We start from the raw sequence: 18,725 nt of genomic DNA, 5'->3' as shown, positions 1-18,725 counted from the left end.
AGCAAACAAAAGATAATTAAGCCACGAGGTTGTTAGAGTGGCTCATACTCTAGAAGTCTGAAGTCAAGGCTGAATCCTTGTAGAACCAAATAGAATGTTTTGGGAGCTTTAAAATATTCCACCACCGTATAGCATTTAACAGGGTAAGGTGGGAATGTTCTAGAATTTGATCTAGACCATCCATTGAGATCATTTATAATCGTTGGATCAAAATGGACTTGCCTATATAAGGAGAGGTAGAACAAAAAATGTACAAGAGGAAGAAGGGCAAACAAGTGGAAGGAGAGAAGAGAGAAAAATAAATTGGATTCTGACTTGTTTGCTACTTGAAGAATCGTGACCTTTTTCAATTGGTTTTAAGAGCCAATCAAAAATGGTAATTACGATGGACTGTCAATTTGTTACTTAGTCAGGACTCTTAACAAAATACTTGTTTCATTAATTTCCCTAAAGCTTTCCATTTTACTAACTTGTTACTAATTGATTCTTAACTAACTTTTAAATTCTATAACAATAGATACAAAACAAAAAAAAATGTATAGGAAGAAGGAGGGAAAATGAGAGGAAAGGGAGAAGAGTAAAAGAAACCAAATTTTAACTGGGTTATTTCTTCAAGAAGCACAACAATTTTCAATTGGTTTTTAGAGCCAATCAAAAAGGCAATTACAACGGACTGTTAGGCTGTTACCAAAGGTTGTTACTCAGTCGAATGGAATGCACTGTATCACTAAACCCTTTTAACAAAATGCCCCATTTCATTGATCCTCAAAACTCACGGTTTTTCTAATCTCCCTAAAACTCTGGTTTTACTAATTGCTTCTTAATTAACTTTTAAATTCTGTAGCAATTTATTATATTTTACCATATCTTATAGGACATTTATCAACTCCAAACACTACGACTTATACTTAACATGTTACTATTCTTTAATCTGCATTTTAACCAATGCTAAGTTAAACTTTTTTTAGAGATTCAACCATGTTTATATATTCTATTCCCTAAATATATAAAATCACACAAAGAAATCCCTAGTTGGAGCCATGTGCCAGATCTAACATATAAATCAAAGCCATTTTTTTTTTCCTTCAATGTTTATTTATTATATGAATGGTTTGAGCCATCAGTTAGATCTAAATTTTTAATTCGAATAATTTTAATTTGTTAATTAATTAATTAATTAAATTATTTATTTAAATTTATTAATTATGAAATATTAATAACTATTTTAATATTTAATTAACTAAATAAATAATAATTTTTACTATTTAAACTTACTTGATCCGAAACTATACCAATGAAAGTGAAGCGCTAACTGCCTTAGACCACAAAAACGGCATTAAATTAGGCATAATTTAAATAGAGCGAAGAGGGTTTCAGCCTCTGAGTCTTGGCATTGATTTATTATATTTGTTTCATAAGATACCTTCCTTAGCTAACTAAACAAGAAAAAAAAAAAAGAGCTGGCACTATAGAAATTAACCCCGCTGCTGATATTGTTGTTTTTATAAAAGTTAGATTTTGCTAATTTTGTATTTTGGAAATTTTTTTATTCAAATTCATCTTAAACCCTTTTGGGGTTGAGTAAGAGTAAAAAGGTTTTTTTTGGATTGAATATATAAGAATTACAAATTAGTAATGAAGTTAATGTTGGTATTGAAAAATTCGATGAAGAAAAATTAGTAACCGTGTAGATGCATGTGTTAAATTAAATTTGGATATCCTGCAATTTATTCACACTTTTTATATTGGCTTTGGGGCTCTTCACCTGATAAAAAATACGGCCTCGAAATACTTCGGATTGGACGCCAATTTCGATCGTCAACAAATAATGCCTTCCATCCCCATCGACAACGACGTCTCTACTTGCGCCGTTTGTTCCAATCCCGCCTCCAAGAAGTGCTCGCGGTGTAAATCTGTTCGTTATTGGTACACAACGCTTCCCCCATCCCTCCCCCAAATAATTTATTTTATTTTAGTGTTTTTTTTTTGTTTTTGCTTTTTTTTTTTTTGCGATGATTACTGCTGTTTTTCGTTATTGTTATAGCTGAAGTTTCTTTTGCTTTTCGAGATAACGAAAATTAAAATAGGAAAGTTTTTTTTTTTCCAAATTGAGGTAAGTTAATTCTTATGATTGAATTTTTGGTGTTTTTTTTTTCTATTAAGTTGCAAGTTTTATGCTTTTTAATTTACTTCACTTTTTCTTAAAATAAAATAATCATTTGGTATTTTCTTATTTATAGGTCAGAATATAGAAAGAATTATTTTTGCTGCCATATTGGGGTTTCCTGGATTTTTTTGCTTATAGAATCTGGACTTATTCAACACTAATGGTGTGTATAAATTAGAAGCCTTGAAAGTTCAATGTCGATACTTTGATCACCTATCAGTCAATTCTACGGAAAGATGCCATATTTCTAGTCCTATTTGCATGAGTTATCGAAAAGCCTCTTAATCTCAATGATCCTTGACTTCAAAATTTGCATTTGTTGTCCGATATAATAAAACAAGAATTCTCTATTAGCATGCTAGTGAACGATGATTTACTAATTTCTTAATTTATGTATTCATCATTTGAATGGTTTGATCTCATTACTTTTACTTTCTTTTTCAGCTCCTTAACTTGCCAGAAGGTGCACTGGAAAGACGGGCATAAGACAAAGTGCAAAGTAAATTCAGCACAGACTGCTAACACAAAATCATTTTCAGGAGTTGCTTTGGTTCCTGCCCGCGGAACCTCTACAATCAGCAAGAAGCCAACAGAGGTTAATCCTTTGAACCTCTTTAAAACCAATAGAAGTAAATTTAAAACGCATTCTTTCTTCTTCTTCTTCTTCTTTTTCTTCTTTTTTTTTTTTTTTTCCCTTTTTTCAGGTTCTTTTCCCATATAATGAGTTTGTAGAACTTTTCAACTGGGAGAAACCAGGATTCCGTCCATGTGGACTATTAAATTGTGGAAATAGGTTCATATTTACCATGCTTATATTTCTTTTTGTTCAAGCTTTTGTTTATAATTATTGTTATTTGTTACAACTTTTTATTAGACGGGATAAGTTTATTTTTCTTATTCTAATCTTTATTTATTTTTCCATGTTTGTCCTTTGCCTACAGTTGCTTTGCCAATGTTGTTCTGCAGTGCCTTGCTTCTACTCGGCCTCTTGTTGCTTACCTGTTGGAGAAAGGGCATCGGAAAGAGTGTAAATTTAGAAACTGAAACTGCTACTCTCAAGGTTCTTGAACAGCATCTGACCTTCATTGTAATTTCTTCTTTCCAGGCAGACGTAATGATTGGTGCTTTCTATGCGAACTTCAAACTCACATTGAAAGATCAAGCCAAAGTCATCATCCATTTTCACCAACTAATATTCTCTCACGGTTGCCTAATATTGGAGGTAATCTTGGTTATGGAAGACAGGAGGATGCTCATGAATTCATGAGGTTAGCATCTCATATTTGATTGCATTCTCTTTTAACATCTTGAAATTAAGAGGAAGTTGTTGGCTTCTAGATTTATTTGTAATTATCATTGCCTTTTTTTCAGGTTTGCTATTGATACAATGCAATCAGTCTGCCTTGATGAATTTGGTGGAGAAAAAGCAGTTGATCATAGCTCTCAAGAGACAACACTTATTCAGCACATATTTGGTGGTCATCTACAGTCGCAGGTGATGTATCCTATTGATTAGAATAATTGATTTTCGCCCTTTTTGCTATTGAACTTTTGTTATTTGGCATTGATAGAGATACTGTATCTTTGGATTCAGCAAACAATGTTATGCAACATTGTGTTTTTTCCATTTGCTCCTTAATTTAGGCTTTTTCCTCCATCTCCCCCCCCCCCCCTTGAAGAAAAACTAGAGTAGCCATATGAATTGGAAACTCAATGTGAATAAGAGTGTTGCTCCTTAACTAGGCCAGCATTTGTTCAGAGTCTGAACATCTTAACATTAAGGGTGTGTTTGGTTGGGAGGAAAAGTGAAGGGATGGGAGGTGGGAGTGGAAAAGTGAAAGGAAAATAAAATTGGAGTATGCTTGGTTGAGAAGAAAAATGGGACGAAAGAAAATAGGATGGATGACCATTTTCCATCCTAATGCATGAAAACTAATTCTTTCAAATTGGAAAGATAAGAGGAGAGAAAATGAGAGATGCGTATGTTAGTTCAAAATTATGCATTTTTTAAATGTTTTATTTTCTTTCCTTTCATTTTTCAACTCTAGCAAGCAATGGATGGAATTCATTTTTTCATCTCTCCTGGAAGCAGACCTATGGAAAGAAAAATAATGTTTTCCATTCTTCTAAAGATGGAAATTTGAAGGGGTAGAAAAATAGAATGATGGAAAATATTATTTTTTTCTTTCCATAGGTCTGCTTGGTAGGAGAGATGGAAAAATTGAAAGAAAAAGTAATTTTTTTTACGTCCATTGCTTGGTAGAGTTGAAAAAGGAAAGGAAAAGAAATAAAACATTTGAAAAATTCATAATTTTGAGGTAACATACACATCTCCCCTCACATCATTTCAATTTAGAAATATTGGTTTTTATGCATTTGGATGGAAAATGATCATCCCTTCCATTTTCTTTCCTCTCACTTTTCTTCCCTACCAAGCACACTTAAAATTTATTTTCCTTTCACTTTTCCATTCCCTCCTCCCATCTTTCCACTTTTCCACCCAACAAAGCACACCCTAAAGGATAGTTCAGTTGATTTTGCCATAATCCTTCATATAAATCACCTTGCTTGGTATTATTCAATGCTTAGTTTGTACCCTGATTTATATGCTTTATCATCATGTTAAAACCTTGCAGGTGATTTGTACAAATTGCAATAAGATTTCAAATCAATGTGAAAATATGATGGATTTAACTGTTGAAATTAATGGAGATGCTTCATCGTTGGAGGAATGCCTTGATCAATTCACTGTTAAAGAGTGGCTTCATGGGGAAAATATGTACAAATGTGATGGGTATCATTCATTCCCCTTCACTTGCTCTCAAGATCTATATAATTTAGTTTGCATGGTTTTAAATTATTGAGACTGGAATTTTAGCTACATTTTATATGCTTTTATTGTACATTGATTTGTACCTATTTGGTTTATTTATGGTGTTTATTATTTTCAGTTGCAATGACTATGTCAAGGCATCGAAGCGGCTTACTATACGATGGGCTCCTAACATTCTTACAATTGCCTTAAAAAGATTTGAGGTCTTACCTACATCTTGCATATGTTATTTGTTTGTTTTGTTGATGCTTACTGTCTTCTTTTTGTTTGCTGGTTAATAGAATCATTGATTTCTTTGGGTAAATCATACCTAAAGTCACTAAACCATTAGGAAATTTATATTTTGGTCACACAATGTTAAAAAGTTATAAAATGATTACTAAATTATTCGAAAGTTTTTATTTAAGTCAATGGGCTGTTAAGTCTTTTTTTTTTTTTTTAAGAAAGTCTAGCTAGCTCCAAGTAATGATTCAACGATCGATACAATGGATCAGTATTCATCGACAAGTGGAAGAACACACCTTAGATATCTAACAGTCAATGTCAAAGATTGGAGAAAAAAGCTGTTTGAATTCTAGTTCGTAGATTCGTGATGTTTAAAGATATTTCATGAAAAAAAACTTAATTGTAGAAGAGAAGGGGATGAGAGCTTTCGTTTAGTGCAGACAATGCGAATAGAGAAGGCCATATAATATCGACTTTAACAACCTAGTAACTTAAATGAAAATTTTTGAATTGTTTAGAAATCATTTTGTAACTTTTTAAAGTTGACCAAAACGTACACATACTAATAGTTTAGTGACTTTAGGTGTAGTTTACTCTTTTTTATGGCTGAAATTTCTATTGAAAATCTTTGCAGAGTGGCCGGTTTGGGAAACTCAACAAAAGAGTTAGCTTTCCTGAGACATTAGATCTTACCTCTTACATGAGTGGGGATGGAGATGATACCAATGTGTACAAACTTTATGCAGTTGTTGTCCATTTGGATATGTTAAATGCATCCTTTTTTGGTCATTATATCTGCTATACCCAAGATTTCAATGGAAACTGGTATAGAATTGACGACTGTAAGGTACTCCCTCTCTCTCTGACACGCACACACATGTATTACCACCATTTCCCTTTTCTGATTGTGAGTGTTGTACCTATTAAAAGAATCTCTCTGCGGAGTTTTATTTGTGCCAAGATCACTGTGTCATTCGCCTTCAATCATAATTACAAAGTGGTAGACAAAAAAAAAAAAAAGGTTTACTTGAGTTTTCTGTTGTGAACTTGATGTGATCTGCCACTTTCTCCAGGTTATGAGGGTTGAATTGGCAGAGGTCCTTTCTCAGGTTGCATATATGCTTTTATATAGCAGGTACCTTTTTCCTTGGTAAATTCTGGCATTTAAAGCCATTTTTTTCTCTCCCATTCTTCTGTTCAAAGCTTTGATTTACTTTGCAGCATGTATTAATTAGAACCCCATAATTCTTGAATGTTTGATCTGAATTAACCTGTTGAGATAAAATTGCAACTATTGAGATTTTAAGATTTAGATACTCCTGCATCACTGGCCCCTTTTAAATTGGTAAAGGAGGGATACATGGATTTTGGTTGTCAAAAAGGTTGCTTTTATTGTATGTGTAATCATCTTTGCAAGTGCTTTATATCAGTGACCTTACAGGGAAACTATTTGTGCAGGGTTTCTGTACGCCCCTCATGTCTTAGAACTTCAGGAACTCAGGGGAATGATGAAGAGAAATCAATTAAAGCTTTAGTTGAACATTGTCCAAAGCAGCAAATTCAGTGCCTACCTGAAAATGAGTCCATCACTTCTAGTCTTTCTCCGTCCTTGTCATTGAATGGTAGTTTGCATTCAGAAATTCCTGGACTTAAAGTTGAGTCATCTACAGGAATGAATACTGATGCTCAACATCAGGATGGTGATGTGGTTAGTTTAAAGTCCAACTCCTCTCTTTCTGAGGAAGTTTCCTTCTGTGAAAACAATTCATGTTTACAGATTGATTCAGAAGTTATCCGAATAAATGGTGATGATATGGATAAGGTTAATTCTATAGCTGTGAGAGGAAACCCAGAGAATATGGATAGGATTAGTACTCTGCCATGTTCAACTGATATGAAGGGGATTTGCAGGTCTGACAAAGATCTATTTGATGCAACCAACTCCGAAGATATATAAAAGCCAAAAGTGCGAAGACAATTGATGCAAAGCAATTTTCATTTGTTCCAATCGAAATAAATAGCTGTGAGCTAGATTCGCAAGTATCAACTAGTTATGTGATGAAAGATTCACAAGACGTAGATATGGCCAGTTCCAAATCTAGTCCATCTACTGAAGGGGATGGTTTGTGAAAGATGAGACATCTCGAGCTCAAACCCCGCTTTGAAATGCGAATTGTCGATGGCAAGGTAGTTTCCCTTGATGTAATTGGCTGCAGTTTATGGGGTAATTACTTTGTTCATATAGTTATTGTTTGGATTATCCCATCATTGAAAATACTAAATAGATTCTATTTTTTTAAAGTTGACCCTTAACCATTTTAGGGTTACACAGTCGAAGAATGTGGTTAGAATTATAACAGGAATTCCATTGTCAATAAATCTAAGCTCAGGGCTTGAATTATTTCAGTTTTGCAACATATTTAAGCTATTTATTAACACATCAGCACAGAATTACATATTAATTTCAAATTCCACACCTTTTCACTTTCATAGCACAGTGCAAAATATATAAGACAAAACAACATTTTACTTGGCCTGTCTGCTTAGGATTCACTGTTTATCATTTAATTGCTATTCATTCTAAAATTATGGTTGATCCTCCTGAACAACCAGCGTTGGAACCAAAATAATTAGGCAACTTTTTGGCATCTGAGTTGCTTGCAACCTCTGAAAAACAAAAAGAGTTGTTTGATCAGTAATACTGGGAGAAAACAAATCCCGAATTGATAAACAAGATTTGTTTAACATACTATAAAGTTTAAATATAGGCGTAATTCCATTTCCAATGAGCTCAAGTTTGACACAATCCTTTAAACCGAGGCTATTTCCAATGCAAATGTTTCTCCAACCGCGTCCAATGTAGACTTGACCGTCTGAATCTTTGAGCCGTATACTTGCCATCCATGACCGACCTTGTTCATCAACAAGAACCGTCTCACAAGATCTGTCCAGATCATTGGACCTTGCAAATTTTCTTGGAATATTCTGTACGATATATGAAACATAACTGTGATGCCTATTGAATTGATTTTACAGGCGTATTTTTTGTACCAAATAAATAAACTTACCAGTCTGAAGCTTTTCATGGATTCAAGGGTCAAATTTGACACAAAATGAGGGCTTTCAAGGGTGACCGAAGTGCTTGTCCGTTTCTCATGTTGTTCTAAACCATCAAATCATACTATTAAGCAATACTTTCTCAGTATCAATGTATATACACATGGACATATATAAGGAAAAAGAATGAAAGAGCTTACTCCCAATCTCTTTTGCGGTTTGTTGGGTTTGGGTAGCTAATAGTGGATATTGTCTTTGACAGGCACTAGTATCAAACACCACAACATCAAAAACCATATTTCCTCCATATCTGAACACCAAGAAATCGCCCACATGTAAATCATGGTCTCGTGCAAAATCTTGCCACCCATCTTCAAATCTCCGGTCTCTAATCTTCACTGACCATGTTCTTCCATAGCTTCTCAGGACGGCACTTTCACAGTTAATTTGACCCTTTAAGTAGTCCTTGAAAAATGAAAGAGGGATTGACTGCAAATAATGCATGCATTACTTTAGCTCTACTTAGCAACACAGCAGAATGCAGAGAGAAGAGAGAGATACTTACAAGGTGGAAGCCTGGTAAGAGGGGTTGGAAGAAGTGAGGAATAGTGGGAGAAAATAAAGCAATGGACATAGCTGCGTTGAAAGTGAGTTGAGATGTTCTAGTTCCTTGGGGAAACTGACGAAGCTTGCATTTATTTCAGGCATTGTGTTGAAACTTGGGATGCTCAACGGCACATCTTAGACCTACGCACTTAACCACATTGAATGTCTTATTTATTATAAAATAATAATTATTGGCAATAATTTTTTTTATAAATTACATCATTAGTCATTAAATTAGGCTGAAGTTTTCATTTTGGTCATTTAACTAAAAAGGTTATAATTTTTTCGTTGAATTATTTAAAAGTTTTCATTTAAGACACCAAACTATTCAATAGTCACTAAATCATGACCCAATACTATGTTCACATTTTTGGATTTCCTTGTTCGATTCTTAATTTAAGAATGATCTAGGTATTCTGTTATATGGTTTCTTGTTGTTAATTATACTTTTCTAAAAGCTTAATTTGCTATTGTAGTTTAGTGTATTGTTGTGCAGTGGGAGTATTATTTTCTATGGTAGGGTTCTCAACCCCTTTAAGTCTCCGACTATTGGTTACCTTTAATGAAATCAAGTTGGTTCAGATAGTTTTGATGATATCCAAGTGCTTGCTCTAATTAAGGTTGTTAGTAGTATTGTCCTTGACCAAATGGTCCCTAATAGTTGTAAGTAGCATAACCTTGATATTTTGCTCTTTAATTGTTGCTAAATATATTGCTCGTGATCATAACCATATTGGTATCCATACTAATTATAATATTGATTCTAGTAATGCTGATTATTTTGCTCGTAAGTGATCTCATTTTCTTGCACTTTTAAAATGTTTTGGGTTGATTGAGCCATAGCTTTTTTCTCTAGATTCCCATAAATGGCACCGATTGGCATAACAATTAAGTTACAGAAAATATTTTAAGTAGACTATGATGGTGGTTTATACCGTATGTGGTGAAAAGAGTTATTGAGGATGGAGGTTTAAGATGGTGATTTAGCAAAGTGAAGTTGATCTCTTTTGTTGTTTGTATGTCATTGTGTCCACTTAATCTTGGAGTAGATCTGACTCTTCAATATTTAGATCTAGATTAAGGTGCTATGACTTGGATGCATAAAAAGGCGAGGTTAGTGTACTTGGTAAGTTGAAAGAATTAATGAAATTGAATAGAATGATGTGATCCTCTAATCGCATTAAACCTCGAAAAGAACAACGAGGTTCAAACTCGAATTATTGGAGCACAGTTTATTGCCCGATCGTCTAAAATATATTAAAAAAAAAAACTTAAACCCAATAACTATATTAAGAAACTAACAAAGTATAAGGACTTTAACTCAATTTCTATAACAAGTTACGAATCAATGGTATAAGCAGGACCTTGACCCGTTATCTAGGAAGATAAGAACCGAAATTATAAGGTAGTCGCCACACTCAATATAGGTAAAGGGTGAGTGATAAGATTAGGAAGGGGGTGAACGCCACAAGAAATAATTCTTGATAAGTTCGGATAAAGTTCTCAAAAGAACCAAAGAGATAACTTTTAGGGTGGGGTGGGTTTGGATGGGTGGTGTGGTGCAATGTGGTGCATTTATCTTACTTTTTGTCTCATGCTACAATATCGCTACAGTATCTAATCTCACTGCCACCGTTGTTTTTACACTAACTGCAGGTAGACATACCGCCTATCCAAACAACCCTTAATTAATTAATGTTTATTAGCCTTTTACATAAGCCTAAGGCCTAATGTTTATACTTGGATCAAATCCCACAAGAATGGGAATGGGCAATTCGACCATTAATAAGATACATGTACCAAACCAATACATGAATCTAGCTGGTACATGAACTTTAACATTCAATGAATTGACGAAGAGTCACATTTATCCCCCTTTAGACGTGATGTGTCACAGGTCAAAGTTTAAAGCCCATGACCATCGCACCAAATGCATTCATTGGATGTCTATTGTTTAGATGGGGATCATTTGACCCGCAAGAACTGGCTCGATTCAGTAAGCTATTAGATAAGCTTGTCAGATTGAAGCCTGGTTGGCCCGATAATAAAGATATGGCAACTTAGGCAATCTTGATAAATATGGGAACTAATCTTTAAAGATTGATAGATAATCATATCTTGTAAAGATTAGATTTGATTTGATTTAATGTAATCTTGTAAATCCCTAAAATCAAGGGATAAACTAATCTCATCTGTTGATGTAATGTAATCTTGACTGGGGGAGCTCAACTATAAATAGAGAGTCTTCCCCTCATTTGTACTCACTCTATTCATTGTTTCATTATTCTTTGTGAATAAAAGAATATTGAGAGTATTTACTCAAACACATCTCATGAGGAGTTCTAAAGTAGCCCTCACTTGAGTAAATGCTGATTAGGCGAGTTTGGACGAACAAATCACGAGACGAAAGATCTAGCCCTGTAACGACCCAAAATCCGTGGGCACCAGAAAAGTGTGTTATCGGGCCTCCGTCTTAGTGAAATAAGTTCGAAAATAATTATTAAAAATATTTATGAGTCTAGTAGTGTGTTTAATTAGGTTTTAATTAAGTAAATTTAGCTTAATTTAGAGTAATTAGTAAAAGGATTAAATTGAATAAGGGTAAAAGTTTAATTATAGATTAAAGAAAAATTAAAAGGACTTAAGAGGAAATTAAACCATTTCCTATAGCTGAGGCGGTTTAACGTGGAAAATATCAAAGATTTTATTGATTAAAAAAAATATATATTTATTTAATAATTAAGTATATTGTATTATATTATATTATATTATTATTATATATAAAAGAGACAAATAAGTTAAAAGAAAAGGAAATGAAAACGAAAACAGAGAAGAAACAGGGGAGAAAGAAGAAAGAAAAGGGGAAATAGGGTTTATGAAGCTTGGAGTTAATTGGTAAGCTCAATCAAGTCCTTTTCTCATAATTTTGATATTTTAGAAGTCTTAAAACAAGTTTTTGATGAAATTAAGTTGTTAGTTTGGAAGTTCTTAGGTTTTAAACAAAGTTCATGTTGAATAAAATGATGAAATAGGGGTTTAATTGAATGAAATTCAAGTTAGAATAGATATAAGGATTGAATTGCAAAGTAAGCTATAAGTTTTGTGTTTTAGGGACTAAATTGAGGAAAATTCGGAATTAATAAAATATGTTGAAAATTTAATAGTTAAATTTGAGTTTAAATGAAATTTGAATAGGAATAAGGTGTGAATTGGTGTTATAAATTTGGTTATTAACATTTTACATCAAAACAGTTTTGGGAAGTAGCAATGGTCTGACTTTGAAAATTCACTAAAAATTTTATAAATTGAACTAGAAGATGAACAAAATATGTAATTAAAGCTTATTGATTCTAGTTTCTTATAGTAGAAACAGTGTAAGCAATTAATTGATGAATCAAGAGATATTTGAAATTTTGTAATACTGGTTTGGGGTGATTTCGAGATGCCCTGTTTTAACTTTGGAAAATCATTAACAATTGTACAAAAATTATTATGGAGTGTAATTTATATATCTGAACTCCTTAATGAATCTAGTTTCAAAATAAATAAACAAGAATCTTATTCGAGTTCTGTACAATGAGATTATTTATTTTTAGTAGAGAGAGGTCAGAACTGTCAAATGAAATAACAGGGGAGTATTTAACGAATAAACTGTACTAAATGGCTAGACAAAAAATTATGGAAATTTTATGGTTAGAAGATATATGAGTCTAGTTTTAAGAAAAATTTACGGATATTAATTTGGAGTTTCGTAGCTCAAGATATAAATAATTTAGTAACAATGACTCAAGTAGACAGCTTAATGGTGAAATTATATATATACATTAAAAATGGTTAAATTTGCATGTTTAGGCTCATGAATTAAATTGAATCATGTTGTATTGATGATTATAAATTATTATTTTCGTAGCCAACAAAGAACCTGAAGCATCAGCATCGAAAGGAAAGGAGAAAGTCATCAAGGACTAAAACGGGAGAATTACGGTGTGTATTACTATAATTCAAATTTTAATTATTATTGATTGCTGAAATTTTAATTGTTATGTATGGTAAATAAGACTTGAGGTAAGTATGTGAAATTGAAATTAGAAAAAGTAAAATAATACCCTATTAACTCGTCGGACTAGATTCGATACAAATGGCATGCCATTGGATTTGTGATGTGATGAAGAGATTGTAGTTCGGCTGAGAAGATGTTTCTGTTATTATCTACTTCGGTTTATCCGAATAGGCATTTAATGCCTTATTGGTGTGTTGGGAGGATATATTATACCGGTGTATTATGGAGGATTTACAATATTCCGGGTGTGTTTGGGTTGGATATTCTGGTGTGTTTGGGTGGAAATCCGTGTATCTGTCATAATCCGAGCTTTGTTAATAGGGTAAATAATTGAAATGAAATTTTGAAAATGAGATTATTTGTTTTAGCACTATTGAAAAGTACGAGAAAGAATGTATGAGTTAAATTATGAATTGAGTTAGTATGAGAAAAATGAATTATGAATTTAAGATTTTATGAAGTAAAATAATTATATATAAAAGTAGTTTAAATAATTATAAAATTTATGGTTGATGTTTGTAATTTATTAATATTAAATAGTCTTGATTTATAGTAATACCACTGAGTATATCCATACTCAGAGTACGGTTGTTTCCGTGCGCAGGTTAGTAGAAGTCAAGTGTCCCGACTCAGTATCCAGAACAATCCCGACTCCAACACAAACTTGGTGATGTATATTTTTCTTTTGGGTAAAGGTGGCATGTACATAGGTGTTGTTTAGTCACTTGATATGTATATTACTTTGGGTAGTGAAGGATGAATTATAAAATTTAGATGGTTAAATGAAATGGAAAGAAAAGTACATGATATTTTGATACATGAACATTAAGTTATTAAATGAATGAAGTTTTTAACCAATTTTGAATGATGCTATGATAGTTATTAAGTTAAAATTTTGTTAATGATATAAATATTAGTTATATGATTGTGAAATATTGGTGTTGGTTGTTTTGGTTTGAATTTGCAGGAGGGTTAAGTAAAAATAAGCAGAAATGCTACCGAAATTTTTATAAAAAAAAAAATTAGAATACTCGAACAATTCCCGTTCTACTTTTAATACGTGTTTGAACTTCGAGAGTTCAAGATAGGGACTCAATTTTTATATTATACTATGAAAATTTTTAATAATTGTAAATTATTAGTAAGTTGTCTGATATGTCCGGTAATGCCTCATAACCTCGTTCCGATAACGGTTTGGGGTTAGGGGGTATTACAAGCCCCGTAACACATGCATGTATGTTCCTTGGCTTGGCTAAACATGCATTGAATCTTAAAGGAAGATATGTGGCCTTTCATGTATGTTGTTTGTACATTAAACCCAAGGTAGGTGAAGAGTTGATGGTGCATGGATTCTCATGATACAATGTATCAATGGAAGCTGAATGATCTTTGGTGTATGTTCCTTGTGCAACCAACCATGAGGATGTACCTAAGACATATTAAAAGCCTATTAAAACATAAAATGTTAAAACATAAATAAAAAAACATAACAAACATAAAGACATTAAAACACTCATGAATGCATTAAGTAAAGAGATTGAATCTTGAAAACCAAGTGGCTGGTGTTAGGATCTGAATGGGCTGCTTCTAGAATGTTGCATTCTCCTTGATCTTGTTGGATCTAAATTTTGAACTTGGGCTTTTCACATTCGACCCAATCTTCTTGGGGCATCCCGTGATTGCCTTTTTAAGTCATTTAACCTTAGTACTTGCGAGTGGCCCACTTAGTGTTTGTAAAGGTTCTTTTGAGCTTGAAAATGGCCCTCTTGATTTTGGCCCAATTATAGGTCAACTTGGAGTCAACCCAATTGAAATGGGCCCACTTGTAGACAATCTCATTGTGGCTTGAATTGGATCCTTAGCCCTTGAAAATGGCCCAATGATGAATGGCTTCATTGAAATCGGTTGCATACTAAAATTGCCCGACGAAAACTTGGCCTCCTTGGAACTTGAAGACGAATGTTAGTTGATGATACACATGATGGAAGCAAGCTCACGTCACCTAAGGTATCTACTGTCTTTAATGGTGTTGTAGTGGTAGACTAGCGTAACTCAAGAATGTTAAAACGTGAGACGTATAACAAAAAAAAGAAAAGAAAAGAAAAGAAAAAAGTGATAAGAAGCTGAATTGTAGATGAGATGCAGATGGAGCCATCGAAACATAATTATTACTACTACTTGGAAAATGGTAGATGCAACAACGAAACAGCCAAAGCTCCATTAGTGTTGCAATGAAACCAAGCAAGGAAGGGAGCATCCCAAGTGATGCTGATGGCGATGTCTTTGTTCCAATTCCCAATCCCATTCTCTTTCTCAGTATCTCACCGCCAGCTGTTTCTCTATATACCAAATCTCCCTTCCTTTTCCCCTTTCTTTACGGTCTATTTATTTTTTTACTTGTATTATTTTATTATTATTTATTATTTATTATTTATTATTATTATTATTGGATATTCCATCTTCACGTTCCTTCCCGCTGGACTTCTTAATCTTAACCCTCTCCATCGACCCTTCAAACTCCCCTTTTCACTCGATCCAACAGTTCTCTTATTTTCTAGATTTTCATTCCATAAAAAGGCTACCTTGGGTCTCTATGTAATTCAACCATTTCTGCTATCAGGTGATTTGTTTTCCGATGATGGTTGGTTTTCATTTTTCCTTTTTTCCCGATCTGAAGACCCCATTTTCTGGTTGTTCGATTTGCAGGAATCTCTTTGTAGTTCTTATATATTTTTATAGGTGGAATCTGGATTCTGTTAACTCGACGATGTAATTCGATTTGGATTTACTGCTATTCAAATTGTCTTTGATTTGCAAAAGCGGCAATCCAATCTTCGATCTCTATCAATCATGGATACCAGCACTGTTGCAGATGGCAGTTCCTTTTTAAGGTTATAATTTTGTCTTGTAATTGTTCTGACACTTAGATATTTTGCATGTCAGACATCATTTACTTTACCCACCAAGTACACTGTTCTTTTCTTTTAAGAGGAAAAAAAAAAGAACAGAAATAAAAAGCATTGTTATTAAATCAGTAAAGCTGAAGATTTGTTTGCCATGTAGTTTGTTTGCAGCTTTATCATATGGGATTGCATCCATGGCTATGGTTTTTATCAATAAAGCAATTATTATGCAATATGCGCACTCCATGACCCTTCTTACTTTGCAGGTATTTCTTTTTGTGTTTTCTCTTTTAAAGAAACAAAATGGGGCATTGGATCTTTGAGTTTATTGTAAACAAACTTACTTGGTTACTTGATTGTCTTAGCAATTGGCAACTACCTTGCTCATTCACTTTGGTCGGCAAATGGGTTATACAAGAGCAAAAGGGGTTGATATTACCACAGCTAGAAGGCTTCTCCCTATTTCTTTATTTTACAATGCAAATGTGGCATTTGCTCTTGCAAGCTTGAAAGGCGTTAATATTCCTATGTATATTGCTATAAAGAGGCTCACACCACTTGCTGTTCTCATTGCTGGATTCTTTTCTGGAAAGGGAAAGCCTACAACTCAGGTTTGTACTGTCATTTCTTTACGTCTTTTTATGTATAATTTTGGTGTCTGGTACTTGATTGTTGACAGCTTGTGTAGCTTAAAATGATTGTTAAGGGGTTTGATTGATGTTTATGTCCATGTCAATGTCAATGGCTTCCTCTTTATCATGTTGGTGCCATTTTAAAGTTAAACTGTTTGCATTGTATGTTATGCATCTAAGACCATCAAACTGTCCTCTTTCCCTTAATAAAAACAGAGCTTAAGTAAAGGTGTCAAAGACACATGTCCTTGTGATCATCTTTTTCCTTGTCAATGAATTCAATGGGCTTGTTTTTGTCATTTGTAACAAGCTTAAAATATTTTGCACTTGGTCTTGAAAATTCTCATCCATTGTGTGCTTTGTGTCAATTTTCAGGTGACCTTTTCGGTAGTTTTGACTGCTGTGGGAGTTATTGTAGCTGCCATTGGAGATTTTTCTTTCGACTTGCCCGGATACACCATGGCCCTAACTTCTGTGTTTTTCCAGGTTTCCTTTTGCACGTATATACATATAGATATAGTTGGTTATGAACTTGCATTGCATGTTGAGGTTCATTATTAACGCCCTGCATCGCTTCCTCATGTTGAAGTTTAATCCAAAATGCAGACCATGTACCTTGTGTTGGTGGAAAAGTCTGGTGCAGAGGAAGGGCTTTCTTCAATAGAGATAATGTTCTATAACAGTTTTCTTTCTCTTCCATTTTTGCTTTTTCTCATTATAGCGACAGGAGAGTTCCCAAATTCTTTGGCATTATTATTAGCAAAGGTCAGGACTTTGCACATTTTCTTTCAATTGTAATTCATTTGTGATTGTGGTAGGCCTGAGCAAATGTCACAAGATTAAGTGAAACTGTTTTTTTCCAATAACATGTGGCCTCAGAACCTTGTTGATAGCTGCAGTTTAGATTAGATTAGTTTGTTAAGACGCTTAACCAATCAAGAAAGTGCATGAGAATTTAGATTGCGCATAAATTGTTATACAACGTTGGTCCTGAGAGCTCCTTTTCCCTCAAATATGTCTCACCTTGGATTTCATTTCATTTTCACTTCTGTTTATATTAAGAACTACTTCAGGCTTCCATTAGGAACATAGGGATGTTTTCCATCTAAAGCAAAGGAAGTAGGACCGAATTCCTTTAATCAGGACCATATAACCAGATAAAATAAAATCTCGGCTGTAGTTGATTCCCTGCTATTTGAAATATTTAATCTTCCTTAAGTTGTTAAATTGTTTCTTGGATGTTATTAGGATTTCATAGATTTGATTTCTAACTTGATTTAATATCTATGTGTGCAGAGCAATTCTTTCTCGTTTTTGTTCATCCTACTACTTTCATTGGTGATGGGGATCGCTCTTAACTACACCATGTTTTTGTGTACCATAGTTAACTCAGCTCTAACCACAACCATTGTTGGAGTACTCAAAGGTGTTGGATCCACGGTAAGTCTGTTTGCCCCATAACCTGCCTGGAAAGCTTTTTAAGGGATGTAAGTGTGGATTTTGTCTTACTGATAAATATTTTCACAAAACATACATAAGTGATGCCTGATATATACTTTCTTTTCATTATTAGACGCTTGGATTTGTGTTACTGGGAGGTGTGCAAGTTCATGGTTTGAACGTAACCGGATTGGTTATTAACACGGCCGGTGGGGTGTGGTATTCTTACGCCAAATATCAGCAAAAGAAGATTAAAGCACCCAAAGTGGTGATGGATTTGGAGGCTCATCGAAGATAAATTGAACTCAATTTTGCATGGTTAATATTGCCTTGTTGGTTTCTTTTTGTTTTCATTTTCAAGTGTTACTCCAATGTGTCGGTGATGGTTATGAAAGTATGGACAAGTAAAGGAGGCCCCAAGAGAAGGGTATAGAGTGAACATTTTTAATGATGCTATATGTACTTATAATTATTGCCTGGGATAATATCATCAGATATTTCACTTTTCTAACTTTTTACCTAAAGAAAATATATATTCTTCTAAATGTTTAAGGCAATGTCCATGGAATCGAAATTTTTGTCTTCTCTGCATCCACTCCAATATTAGTCAATATAAGTTAAAATTTTCAATCCCAAAAAATAAAAATTATAATTTTCTAAATATTTTTAATTTGTCATGTGTTATCATGCTATTGGTTGTTAGTATCACATCAGCATATTTTAACAACTATATTAGTTAGGTAGCTAAAAAAGTACTAAGTTGACTTACGATTTTTAAGTTTAGGTGCTAATTAGGTTAAAA

At 33.5% G+C, this 18,725-nt stretch overlaps 3 protein-coding genes across 5 annotated transcripts; 2 read left to right on the top strand and 1 right to left on the bottom strand.

The window, feature by feature from the left end:
• The first annotated feature begins 1,348 nt into the window (after window positions 1-1,348).
• Window positions 1,349-7,626, top strand: LOC108458696 (ubiquitin carboxyl-terminal hydrolase 19). The gene is made up of 11 exons (XM_017758102.2): window positions 1,349-1,926; window positions 2,612-2,762; window positions 2,872-2,960; window positions 3,109-3,194; window positions 3,273-3,435; window positions 3,539-3,662; window positions 4,804-4,961; window positions 5,119-5,203; window positions 5,860-6,072; window positions 6,299-6,360; window positions 6,684-7,626. The coding sequence occupies exons 1-11, from the start codon at window positions 1,829-1,831 to the stop codon at window positions 7,180-7,182; spliced, it is 1,728 nt and encodes a 575-aa protein (XP_017613591.1). The 5' UTR covers window positions 1,349-1,828; the 3' UTR covers window positions 7,183-7,626.
• Window positions 7,624-9,025, bottom strand: LOC108458707 (B3 domain-containing protein REM5-like). Of its 2 annotated transcripts, XM_017758112.2 has the most exons (5): window positions 8,848-9,025; window positions 8,483-8,771; window positions 8,294-8,388; window positions 7,976-8,210; window positions 7,624-7,892 (listed from the first exon to the last, which is right to left on the bottom strand). In XM_017758112.2, the coding sequence occupies exons 1-5, from the start codon at window positions 8,914-8,916 to the stop codon at window positions 7,801-7,803; spliced, it is 780 nt and encodes a 259-aa protein (XP_017613601.1). In that variant the 5' UTR covers window positions 8,917-9,025; the 3' UTR covers window positions 7,624-7,800. The 2 variants fall into 2 exon arrangements, with proteins under 2 accessions (XP_017613601.1, XP_052887134.1); XM_053031174.1 differs by having other exon boundaries at window positions 7,624-8,210.
• Window positions 9,026-14,868: 5,843 nt separating this feature from the next.
• Window positions 14,869-18,491, top strand: LOC108467956 (UDP-galactose/UDP-glucose transporter 7). 2 transcript variants are annotated; one of them, XM_017768798.2, is made up of 8 exons: window positions 14,869-15,568; window positions 15,655-15,839; window positions 16,012-16,117; window positions 16,217-16,462; window positions 16,859-16,969; window positions 17,090-17,248; window positions 17,780-17,970; window positions 18,057-18,185. In XM_017768798.2, exons 2-7 carry the CDS (start codon window positions 15,799-15,801, stop codon window positions 17,942-17,944), a joined length of 828 nt encoding a protein of 275 aa, XP_017624287.1. In that variant the 5' UTR covers window positions 14,869-15,568; window positions 15,655-15,798; the 3' UTR covers window positions 17,945-17,970; window positions 18,057-18,185. The 2 variants fall into 2 exon arrangements, with proteins under 2 accessions (XP_017624287.1, XP_017624279.1); XM_017768790.2 differs by having other exon boundaries at window positions 14,891-15,568; window positions 17,780-17,923; window positions 18,057-18,491.
• The last annotated feature ends 234 nt before the right edge of the window (window positions 18,492-18,725 follow it).

Source organism: Gossypium arboreum, chromosome 7 (genome assembly GCF_025698485.1).
Source record: "Gossypium arboreum isolate Shixiya-1 chromosome 7, ASM2569848v2, whole genome shotgun sequence".
NCBI lineage: Eukaryota > Viridiplantae > Streptophyta > Magnoliopsida > Malvales > Malvaceae > Gossypium > Gossypium arboreum.
The sequence above is the reverse complement of the archived record's forward strand: the minus strand, read 5'-3'. Positions and strand labels throughout refer to the sequence as shown.

Excerpts from the sequence above, each read along its gene's own strand:
- LOC108458707 (XM_053031174.1), bottom strand. The coding sequence starts at position 8,916 with ATGTCCATTGCTTTATTTTCTCCCACTATTCCTCACTTCTTCCAACCC. Across the intron at positions 8,772-8,847 it reads TCTTACCAGGCTTCCACCTT|TCAATCCCTCTTTCATTTTT; the intron begins GTAAGTATCTCT and ends CATTATTTGCAG. Across the intron at positions 8,389-8,482 it reads AACCGCAAAAGAGATTGGGA|AACAACATGAGAAACGGACA; the intron begins GTAAGCTCTTTC and ends TTGATGGTTTAG.
- LOC108458696 (XM_017758102.2), top strand. The coding sequence starts at position 1,829 with ATGCCTTCCATCCCCATCGACAACGACGTCTCTACTTGCGCCGTTTGT. Across the intron at positions 3,436-3,538 it reads GATGCTCATGAATTCATGAG|GTTTGCTATTGATACAATGC; the intron begins GTTAGCATCTCA and ends CCTTTTTTTCAG. Across the intron at positions 6,361-6,683 it reads TATATGCTTTTATATAGCAG|GGTTTCTGTACGCCCCTCAT; the intron begins GTACCTTTTTCC and ends CTATTTGTGCAG.
- LOC108467956 (XM_017768790.2), top strand. The coding sequence starts at position 15,799 with ATGGATACCAGCACTGTTGCAGATGGCAGTTCCTTTTTAAG. Across the intron at positions 16,970-17,089 it reads TAACTTCTGTGTTTTTCCAG|ACCATGTACCTTGTGTTGGT; the intron begins GTTTCCTTTTGC and ends TCCAAAATGCAG. Across the intron at positions 17,249-17,779 it reads TGGCATTATTATTAGCAAAG|AGCAATTCTTTCTCGTTTTT; the intron begins GTCAGGACTTTG and ends CTATGTGTGCAG.